Source organism: Aplysia californica, unplaced genomic scaffold, assembly GCF_000002075.1.
Source record: "Aplysia californica isolate F4 #8 unplaced genomic scaffold, AplCal3.0 scaffold01297, whole genome shotgun sequence".
In the NCBI taxonomy this organism is placed as follows: Eukaryota; Metazoa; Mollusca; class Gastropoda; order Aplysiida; family Aplysiidae; genus Aplysia; species Aplysia californica.
Window position 1 is genome coordinate 52,029 of NW_004798567.1, and position 11,691 is coordinate 63,719.

An 11,691-nucleotide genomic window follows, 5' to 3' on the forward strand; every position below is an offset into this window, starting at 1 on the left:
CTAGACTGGCAGTCTAGCCGTACTAGACTCTCAGTCTAGCCGTACTTAAGTAAGTACAGCTAGCCACTTCGATAGATCATCGTTAGAGGAAACTGTTGGTGATAGTTATATCTAATATATGTAGGGAAAAGCACTTTGCCTTGCGAATTTCTGAGCAACTTTCCAAGCGACCACTCCCGACTGCCTGTCGTCTATTGTAGCTCCATAAATGGATGAATGACATCAGACATTCTGAAAAACTTTTGAACAAGTAGGCCTACATGATAAAAGTTGATCTCTTGACTAATCTTTAATCTTATACACCTAGCTAGTGTTCTTTCACTCGTGTTGTGCATCATAGGCTTAACTAAACATCAGACCTACCACTCACCGAAACACCTGTGAGAAACCTTCTTTCAAAAAAGATTTTTGAGTGACCAATCAAAAGACATTTCGCCCATCTCCCAAACATATCGCTCACCTAGTCTAAGACAATGTGTCCGTAGAAAATTGAGTGTTCCAATGCTGTCAATCACTCGCTTTGTACTTTGTTCTGTGTGAGGGGCAGTCTCACTAAATTCTAAATACCTGGTCTAGGCTTGTCTTATAAAAAAAATGCAAGCTGTGTAGGTTGTAGCAAAAAATTACCCTTTGTCAAGCTTTACCTGTCAGCGTGTTTCGTGGATCGAAGTGTGCGTTTAGAAAAAGTGACAGTGCGTTTGTACACATCTAAATGATGAAATAACCTGTCATATGTGGCGAAAGCATTAGTTTGAGCTGAGTGTGCCTTTGTATGGCGTGCATTATACTCGTATATATTATGCAGAGACTACTGTCAACACTGTAGTTATACTTTATGTTTTGGGTACAGGCACTTCGTGTGGGTGATGAGAGACTGTATCAAGAGCAAAATCTCCCAAAGTTTTAGATGAAAGCAATTGCAACCAATCATTCTTGTGTACAGACTCAATTTTTTTCCCCCAAATATAAGCATCCCGATTTTCCCGATTTCGATCACGTGTATCCTGATTTTTTGTTCTAGTCTGTTGCGCCAGATTTTCTGAAAGCTTACTGTCTGTCTTCTTCTCTCAGGTTATTACCGGTATATTTGGTCGGCTGGCCATTGTCGCTCGTCTGAATGTTTGGTGTGAACGGGCAGTTAGATGGATCCGCCAGTAAAACTTTCAATGCAATCGCGCATTCGCATCACGTTACATGACTTCGTCGTGTGAGTTCCACGCGTGTCGGGGACCGTCCGTTTATGCACACTGGTTGAAGTGTCTTTCGGGATTTATTGGTTGGGGGGGTGCTGGACTCGTGGATTAGAAGTGCTTGACGTGATGCTTCAGGGTTTAAAAAAGAATAATGATAAAACACACACACACACACACTCACACTGACAAATATACGCAGAGGGCATGTATATTTATGGACACCCGTGGAAAATGTTTAGGTCAGTTTGGCTGTCACCTTGGTGATTTCCGCTGATCCCGAATTTTTTTCACCAAATTCCAATTTTTTCCCCCCTGAGACCCTGATTTTGAGATTGCATAGAGTGGCAGGTCTCTGTGTACAAGAATTTTGTCTGGTCAATTGTTTGGTAGGCTACATCTAGATCTAATGTCAATAAAGTCACATGTCTGCACTTTTTTCACAACCGAGGCGTGCAGTTTTACCATTTTCTTCATATATCATAATTCAGAGTTGATATTGCAATGTCGTCTTGTCACAGATCAAGGTGCCTGAAAATTCCTGCAGTCGCGGCGAGCTCGTGGCAGTCTCAAGATGTCAGGTCGACATTTATCGAGTTTTTCCAAAATGAGGGTCACCAGTTTGTGCCCTCTTCTTCCGTCCTGCCCAAGAAAGGAGCTGGCACGTACTTCACTAATGCTGGAATGAATCAAGTAATGAACATTATAGCAAAGTTTGTAAAAGTAAAGTATAGCCCCCCCCCTCCCCCCCATTTCTAACTACTTGACCTGATGCACAACATTCAGGGTCACTATAAGGGTCATGGTGGGGTTGCTGTAAGACAAAAGACAATTTGTCTTAGAGATAGCACACTGTGATCCTCATGCTGCAGGAAGAGATGTGTGGGAATGGGGTGGGGGGGGAGGGGGGATGGTTTATACTTAACTATTTCACTAAGTCTATAAGTTATAATCTATAATGTTGGCTGGTAGTGTCTCACACTCCCCTCAGATGTGTCTTCTCTGTAGCAGATTTAGACTTACGAATCCATAGAGCTGACAGAGTAGAAGGTTTGGAGGAGAAGGAAGCTGGGCTGATATAATTGCACTTGAACAGCAAGAGGAATCTTTGTTACTTATAATATGTAGTGTAAAAGTTTAACTTTTTATGAGTGTTTCTTGAGGAAGAGTAGAAGTAACATTGGGCTGGACAGAATGACCACTGTCCTATGTTTGAGAGTAAGTGTGTATATATGTATATGTGTGTGTGTGTGTATGTGCGCGTGCGTATTTTAACCTTAAAAATGTATTGCAACACACAGAACTGAGTAAAAATTATAACTTCTCATTTTGATTATTTCTTTTTTGGAATGAAAATTTGCTTTCTTGTTTACCTCAAAGTTCAACATTTTTCTACCACATAACATTTTTGTTCTTTTGTCTGACTCCTGTTGCTGTCTACAGTTCAAGCCACTGTTCCTGGGAGAAATAGAGCCGTCTCGATGGTCACCTCCAGTGACGCGTGCTGTAAACAGTCAAAAGTGTATCAGAGTTGGAGGGAAGCACAATGACCTTGAAGATGTCGGGAACGACCTTACTCACCATACGTTCTTTGAGATGCTCGGTAACTGGTCTTTTGGTGACTACTTTAAGGTAAGTTTTTGCAGCAAAACGTGGTTCTTTATGTGTGTGTTTGCATGTGTGCGTGGATGTAATTTTGTGTGTGTGATAAAATTGATTTTGTCAAGTGATTAGGGTTCCCCTTTATATGTACTGGATATTTATTTGTTTGCATGAATGTGTGTGTGTGTTTGTTTGTGTGTGTGTGTGTGTGTGTGTGTGTGTGTGTGTGTGTGTGTGTGTGTGTAAGTGTGTGATTGTGTCGTCTTGAACGCCTTTTAAATCATTTTAGATAGCTAAGGAGAAAAGTAGTAAGTGAGAGTAAAAGTGTGTGTCTAAATAAGTCTTATTATGTACTCTTTCTGCAAGACGGATGTTTTTGTTCTTATGTTGACAGGTAGAGGCATGCAAGATGGCGCATCATCTGTTGACAGACAGGTACAAGCTTCCGTTAGACAGGCTGTACTTCACGTACTTTGCCGGGGATCGAGATCATGGGCTTGAAGCTGACCTTGAAGTCAGAGACATCTGGATGTCTTTGGGGTTCGTTGTTTTTGTCTTTGTTCTTGGTGTTTTTCTTGATGAAATGGTGCTAATTTCCTAGATAATAATAATAATAATGACAATAATATGATAATAATAATAATAGTAAGAAAGATAATAATAATGCTAATAATACTGCTAATAATTATAATAGTATTAATAATGATAATAGCTATAATAAACATCACTTCTGTAATGCCCACTTACTAGAGGCTCCTGGCACTTCAGAATAACATGAGATTTAAATCAACCTTTCATGCATACTAGCCCATTCAGTGTACAACAATTCTTTCAAATCCATGTACACCTGTAATCAGACAAAGAACACATACACAATAAGATAAACACTTACGGCTACTGATCACACTTGTTGTTGGAAGCGTCAAACTAGTTACTACTATTGGATTCAAATAAATGTATTCTTAGACCAGGTTGAAATGCAGTCAAAGAAGGGGACCATTCTTAAATTATGCAGTGGGAGGGAGTTCCTCTCTGAGGGAGCTGCTGTTGATAGATTGCAACATAGGCCTTCTTAGCCGTGACAATGTTGTCAGGTTTCTCAGGTTTATGAATTTATTCATAAGGCTGGTTGCTTTTGCCTTTGTTCTTAATGGGTTTGTGGTGCCTTTTTAGCAATGGCTGGAGGGCGATAGAGTCTTACTTCTCTGCCGCCCATCTTTTGTATCAGAATCTGTCTCTTTTACTTCAATTTTTTTTCCTATGTGAAATGATATAATTTTGTCAATGTGCTTCTCGCCAAATTAAACAAAAGGCTTACTTCTCTGAGTGTTTAGCAGATATTGCATTTTTTTCTCACTGACAGTGTAGTGAGATGTATATTTTTTTCAGGAAGACAATAGGATGCGGATTGCATTTATTTAAGGGTGGGTACTTTCAGCTCTTTCTATGTTAATTTTTTAAACCACTTATCAGCAAATGGACGTAACTGATATTTAAAAAAATTAGAGTACAGACTGTGACTTAATTACTCGGTTATTTCCTCTTTGTTGATACAAGGCACTGATGCAGGACTCCTTTTTCTTTCCACAGTGATGATATTATGCTCTGCAGCTGGATGATTAATTCATTGGAAGAATTCTGTCTTTGAATGTTATTTATAAAACTAACTACCCCCCACCTCTGCTGCAATCTTTCAGGGTGCCTTCTGACCACATTTTGCCATTTGGCGTGTCGGACAACTTTTGGGAGATGGGCCCTACTGGACCATGTGGTCCATGCACTGAGATCCATTATGACCACAGAGGTCAAGGCTATGTTGGGTCAGAGGTCAATGCAGACAATCCTGAGGTGGTGGAGATCTGGAACCTCGTCTTCATGCAGTACAACAGGTGGGGGATTGAGGGGGAGTGAAGGGTGAGGGTAGGGGGGTGGAGGTTCATTTTCAATACAGTTTCGGTTGCTCTTAAAGCAGGAATTTTGAATTAATTTGCTTCCTAAATGTGTAGAGATGTATGTGTATTTATGCGTGTTTGTGTGTACACACATGTTGTATGTGTGCATGTACATGTGTGTGTGTGCACAAGTGTGTGTGAGTGTGTGTGTGTGAGTGTGTGTGTGTGTGCGTATGTGTGTGTGTGTGTGTATGTGTGTGCGGGTGTTGTGTGTATATATGTTTGTGTGTGTTTATGCCCATGTATTAGCATGTGAATGTGTGTGCGTGCACGCACGTGTGTATATGTGTGTGTTTGTATGTGTGTGTTTGTGTGTGTGTGTATGTATATGTGTGTGTGTATGTGTGTGTGTCTGAACACCCATGGATATTTGTGTGTTGGTGCATGTGTGTGTGTATGTGTGTACATTTCTCTAAATCATGACAAGGCCCTCATCCATCCATCAGACAGGAGGACCATACCTTACGACCGTTACCGTCTGTCCATGTGGACACTGGTATGGGACTGGAGAGGATGACCGCTGTCCTGTGTGGGACCAGGGACAACTACAACACTGACCTATTCCAGCCTCTCTTTGAAGTCATTAGAAAGGTCAGTATATCAGCCTCACGTTGAAGTCATCCAAAATGCCGATGTTCCAGCCTCTCTTTGAAGTCATTAAGAAAGGTCAGTATATCAGCCTCACGTTGAAGTCATCCAAAATGCTGATGTTCCAGCCTCTCTTTGAAGTCATTAAGAAAGGTCAGTGTCCTAGTCTCTCTTACAACTCATCACAAAGGTTTATATTTCAGCCTCTCTTTGAAGTCATCCAAAGGGCCAATGTTTCAGCCTCCCTTTGAAGTCATCCATATTGTCAGTCTGTCTTCCGACCTGCTTGTTTTCTTTAAATGTTGTTTAGCTAATCAAACAAAGCTAATATCACAGAAAATGAACATATAAAACTTTTTCTTAGCCCAAAAGGGCTCTTTGCCTGTCTCTGCTTTGAACAACCCTCTCTACTTCCAGCCAGTTCTGCCGTCTTATGACAGAAAAACGTATAAGCCAAAAAATAAATTTTACATGAGAGACAAAGACAAAAAAACACAACTTTTGTGCGTGTTTCAAATTAACCAAAATTTAGTCGATCAGATAATTTTATGTCAATATTCATTGGCCGGTCTAACTTTTGTCTGATTTGCTGAGGTATACAGTAAATAGCTATGGAGTAATTTATTAAAATTTCTTTTGTCGTAACAATATGGATATGTTATTAGGTCACAACGTATATTTTCCAAAGCCTAAAACTTCCTAAACTTCAATTGTACATCCATAAAAACCAAGATCTTTCAAGAAGTCAAGCAGCTGCAAAGCAAGGAAAGTGTTAGATTGGAACCCACAGGGTAAAAGATCAAGGAGAAGACCATGTGGAACCTGGAGAAGAATCACAGACATGGATGTGCAGAAAAGTGGGAAGACATGGAGTAACATCAAGCAACTCGCCCAGGATAGGGAAAGGTAGAAAGTAGATTTGTTCGTGGCCTATATCCTGATCCAGGGTGAAAAAGGATATGATAATGATGACAAACCAAGATAGAAAGACACGCCATGAAAAGGGTTTTCTACTTGACCTAATTACGCATATACTTTTTTTGTCTTAAGATGGCAGTGTTGTACCCCATCTGTCTGAGATCTGCCTCCAGATCTTGGTCTCAGAAGACTGATGTCGGTCTTTCTTTCTTCCTCCTCCCTTAGGCATTCCATCTTAGGCTTTGCCTTTTCACTTTGTGGGCTAGTTTTTCTATGAGTGTGCCCAATCCCCTGCCATCGTCTTTTCTTGATCTCATTGTTTGTTGGTTTTTGTTTGGTTCAATAATAAACATATGCACCTTCACCTATCCCATAGTCTGGTTGACCATAGGGGCACCACTGCAGATTTTGCAACCAGTTTCTTTCACTCCTCTGCGTCCTCAGCTCTCCTATAAGCATACTTTTATTTAATGACTAAAGTGAACCCAGGACTGCCATACTTCGTATCTTACTATGCAAAATGACATTCTTAGTGTTTCCAGTAAATTTACTAGACTGGCCTTGAACTAAAACCCACAACTTTCTTTCTAAATACACTTACTTGTGGTTATGCTGTGTGTCAGTCAAGCAGTAGTAATCTGGATGACCTGAATTGTTTTGACAGTGACGTAAAACATTTACAATAGCATGATATTTATTATTCCATCATTTGCTATACTCTCTTTCCCTCTGTTTTATTTTTTCCTTTCTGTCCCCCTTAAATTTTCTTTGCACTTAATGACCATTACTCTGTCGACATGCTCCTCTTTACTCAAACAAGCAAACACACTCTCTCTGGTGTGGTTTGCTGCTTCTTTCCTATCAAACATCTGTCCTCCTTATCTGTCCTCCTTTTATGTGTTTGTTACTCTCTTGTAACACCTCTAATCTTCGGCACTTATTTGACCTTATTGTGTTGCAAGTGCTGTAAAACACTTACTAAAACAAACTCTCTGTTTCAGACTTGCAGTTGTGTGGAGTACCAGTCTAGCGCTAGTGATCTGGATGTGGCATATAGGACATTAGCTGATCACGCTCGGATGATCACAGTTTCCATCAGTGATGGTCTACTGCCCAGTGGTCAAGACCTGGGGTGAGTTGTGGGTGCTTGATGGGTGGCACTTGTGTGTGTGTGGGGGGTCTTTGATTATTCATAAGCGTTATCGTAAACATCTCTCAAAAGATTTGTCTCCTTTTGACTTCTCTTAACAACTCCTGAATGATGTGATTCTGCGAAAAATGGATTTTGTGAACTGTTTTATATGTGCTCTGTGGTTTGGGCATACCATTAGCTGGGGTTTTACTTGAAAAATATGTAAAACTTAAAAGCTGTATTCATAAGGACCCAACATAATATGCGACTTTCTGCTCATGTGAGTCTCCCAAAAGCTACACTTTGATTTCATACAATCTGACATTGAAGGATATTTGCCACAACTCCCAAACAATTTTTCTTTGATACACTCATTCCGTATAAAGCTACTTTTTTTACAAACAATTTTACACTAAAGAATGGTTACTACAACTGCCAAGCAAATACACCCTTCTTTATATATTATATTAGTGAAAGTTCATCACTTTGGTCGCCTAAAACTTCAGAACCACTTAACTTTCGAAGTTGAAAAAATTAAAGGTGGTTCAGAATTATTAAAAGGGTGCACAGTTATATTAAGGAGTCTAAAGTCACTGTAGTTTAATTTTCAGTTTTTCATTAGTTTCGTTTAGATCTAATCATGGGAAAGTCTGTCCTCTAAGACGCTGATGTAAACAAGTGAGGCTTCCGTTCACAAGCGGTGCGCACTGGTTCCACACGATTCTTTTGAGTCCATTTGTCTGTTTGTTTTTGTAAGGTTTTACGGCGCTTGCAACTGCATAAGGTCAAATGAGCACCAAGTGGTGGATGTCAACAGAGAAGTCCAAACGGGGAATCAGACTTACTCAGTTCACCTCTCTTGCCTCAACAACACAAAGTCTGCTTCAACTATCAAGGCTTCCCGGAAATATCAGTTCTCGAGAGAGTGACAAACATACAAAAGAAGTAGAGGAAAATGATGATAGTAAGGATGAGGAAAGAAAAAGCAGCAGTTTTCCCCTGTTTTTCGGACACAGTATGAGCATGACATCGATAAATCAGCATATTTACAATTCTACTGTGCATAAGAACATGTTAATATCCCCGCTTTTGGAATGGCCTCAAGACAACTTCAGTCAGTCAGTAGCACTGCCCTGGTGGGGGGGTCCGTTCATCGAACGGTTGCCCAGCTAGTTCAGTATAAAGCTAAATATTTTTACAGACAACCTTACACTGAGGAGACTTTGCTGCAACCGACAAATAAATGCAGGTCATATAGAGCTTAACTTTTTCACGAGCAATCTTAAACTTCAAATTGTTTCATTAAAACAGGCCCAGCATAAAGCAGCTGCTTTCAATTTCTCCACAATAACACCAAATATAAAGCTGTTACTGTTTTCAATTTCTCCACAAACACACGCAGTATAAAGCTGTTACTGTTTTCAATTTTCCCCAAACGCACACAGTATAAAGCTGTTACTGTTTTCAATTTTCCCCAAACGCTCACTGTATAAAGCTGTTACTGCTTCCAATTTCTCCCTAAACACACCCAATATAAAGCTGTTACTATTTCCATTTTCTCCACAGACTCACCATAAAGCTGTTACTGTTTTCAATTTTCCTCAAACACACAGTATAATGCCGTTCCTGCTTCCAATTTTCCTCAAACACACAGTATAAAGCTGTTCCTGCTTCCAATTTTCCTCAAACACACAGTATAAAGCCGTTACTGCTTCCATTTTCTCCACAATAACACCCAATATAAAGCTGTTACTGCTTCATTTTCCCCAGCCACAAGCTGAGAGGCATCGTCCACCGGTGTATCAGACTGTGCCAGGGACAGTTTCACACAGAGCCCAGAGTCCTGCTGCCTCGGCTGGTGTCAAAGGTTGTGGAAACTCTGGTGAGTGGAAAGATCTATGAGCGGAGAGTGTATTTGAATGTCATGGGTTTGTGTTTTTGTGAGTGTTTTGTGTCTTTAACACCTCTATTTCGTTCTCTCTCTCTCTCTCTCTCTCTCTCTCTCTCTCTCTCTCTCTCTTTTTCTCTCTCTCTCTCTCTCTCTCTCTCTCTCTCTCTCTCTCTCTCTCTCTCTCTCTCTCTCTCTCACAGAAACAAACATACACACTCAACACGCACACGCTAGGGGCAGGCACGAGACGAACCGAGTCTCGTTTCTCGCGGGAAATGGCCTTCCCATCACTTCCCCGGCACTAAACTTCTGCTTGGTACCGAGACGTGATACTTGCTTGTTGGCTTGACATAACGAGTAACAGTAATGAGAGTGAGAGAGTGAGAGGCGAGAAATGACAACGCAGACAGTGCCACCCATCACCATGCCGTCCTGTGTGTGAAACTGAAAGGGAGGGGAGAGGCTGGCGAGACGAGGCGAGTGGGGAGTTGATCAGGGCCTAGGCCTAGGTCGTCTCCCTAGCCTACCTTCCTTCACCGCCTGCGCACCAGGGAAAGCCTAGTTTCTAAGTTTAGATCCCCGCAACGACCGGCCTTCCCGCTAAACGGGTTGCTCGTTCTGTGGGGCGAGAAGAGAAATCTCGACCACGGCCGGCCTTCTCGCTGAACGAGCGGCTCGAACTGCGGGGCGAGAAGAGAAATTGGTCACGAGACGAGAAGCATTGCTCGAGACTCGAGACATGAGAGGGGTAGTATTTCTCGTTCCCGGGACCGGTGTCGGCGAGAAATAGGTCAGCTACTCGGTCTTCTCGCTCGGGAAGGAAAAACCGCTTCCCGCCCGTCTTTAGCACACACACACACACTCACACACACACTCGCACACACGCATGCACACACACATACTTTTACTCTTGCACTTAATCATGTTCAGAACTGGGAAATTTCAACAACGACAAAAAAAGCCTGGGTTAGCTGAAATATTTCAAACAATGTCAGTGACAGGAATCTTTTTATTGAAAGCATTAAAAAGTAATGTGGGTGGTTGGTGGGTGCTCTGGTTTGGTTTGCTCCTTCTTTCCTCACCAAATATCTATCGTCCTGATCTCTCCTCCTTCTTTTTTGTGTTTGTTACTCTCTTGTAACACCTCTAATCTTCTGCATTAAAATTTATATGACCTTATCGTGTTGTAAGTGCCCTAAAACTCTTACTTAAACTAAAAAAGTAATAAAGCATTTCATTCTTGCTTGAAAATGTTATCTCTGGCTCAAGAGAAGCTGATACAAGGCAAAGTCAGAGTCATGTTTGTGTTTGGACCTAGACGATGAAAATGTTGATCATGATGAGGTGAAATGTGAAGCTGTTTTTGTACCAGAATTCTATTACAGTGTATTCATACGATTTCGATTAATACTGACCAAAAGTTTTTCTAAGACTCTTCATTCTTAATCTATTTTCTTTTTTTGTAACGATGATGATGGTGATAATGATCTAAATAACTTCTGGTTTCTTTTATCATTTTTTTTCTTCTGTAGGGTGGAGCGTTCCCAGAACTGGTAAAGACAGAGGAGAAGGTGAGACAATTGTTTAAAAAAACATGTTTTTACACCCATATCTTAGATAATGACAAGTTTATGATTGGAGGGTGCCACTGGTGGGTACTTCTACTTTTGATATCCTTCTGTTGTTTCTGTCAATCTTATTTTGTTCTTTGCACTAAGTGGCCATTTTTGTGTCCTAACCTGTGAGCTTTATTGCTTCTCTCTACCCTAACTGAGAGAAGACAACAGACGGTACAGTTCCTTCACACTGATGGCTAAGGGTACGAAAGGACAACGCTAAACACTGTATCTTGAGATCTCAAGCCTGAAGTATATCAGAACAGGCTGAAAAGATGGCATACTAGACAACTTATAGGAATATGTGAGGCAGCGTGGTGAAGTCAGGCGCTCGTCAAAATAATCAAAGTGAAGAAACTGGCATTTTTACTGCATGTTTTAAATTCTTTGCCATATCGACAGACCGAAGGGCTAGAACCTAAATAAATGGCCGCTGGATCGGAAAAGTAAAGTACTACATGTTTGTGAATTTTTAAAGAATTTTCATTTTTTGACTCAATACAGGGCTGCCTAAATCTACCGATTTTTCTGGTAGATACCGATTTTGGGCCTGTTCTACCGCCATACAGATAAGGTGTCAAAACTACCGGATTTGCGATGGGTTCCGAAAGAAGAAAAAAAACCCATTCTGCAGTGCTTCCGTTCTTCTTCGTTTTTGCGGAAATCCGTACATTCTGAAAGTTCCGTACTTGCCGCGTCATCATATCAACTGCATGCGTTTTAGAGAGAGAAAGAAAGAGAGAGAGAAAGAGAGAGAGAGAAAAAGAGAGAGAGAGAGAGAGGGAGAGGGAGAGGGAGAGAG

General features: G+C 41.0%; 1 protein-coding gene across 1 annotated transcript in view; it reads left to right on the top strand.

Annotated features, from left to right (window-relative positions):
* The window catches only part of LOC101852979 (alanine--tRNA ligase, cytoplasmic), a 47,435-nt gene that overhangs the window by 5,319 nt on the left and 30,425 nt on the right, over nt 1–11,691 (top strand). Inside the window, exons 2-9 of the mRNA XM_005112507.3 lie at nt 1,712–1,883; nt 2,634–2,822; nt 3,187–3,332; nt 4,490–4,681; nt 5,191–5,335; nt 7,252–7,382; nt 9,153–9,264; nt 10,806–10,844. Of these exons, the coding sequence (XP_005112564.1) occupies nt 1,712–1,883; nt 2,634–2,822; nt 3,187–3,332; nt 4,490–4,681; nt 5,191–5,335; nt 7,252–7,382; nt 9,153–9,264; nt 10,806–10,844 (1,126 nt within the window). The remainder of the gene's footprint in view (nt 1–1,711; nt 1,884–2,633; nt 2,823–3,186; nt 3,333–4,489; nt 4,682–5,190; nt 5,336–7,251; nt 7,383–9,152; nt 9,265–10,805; nt 10,845–11,691) is intronic.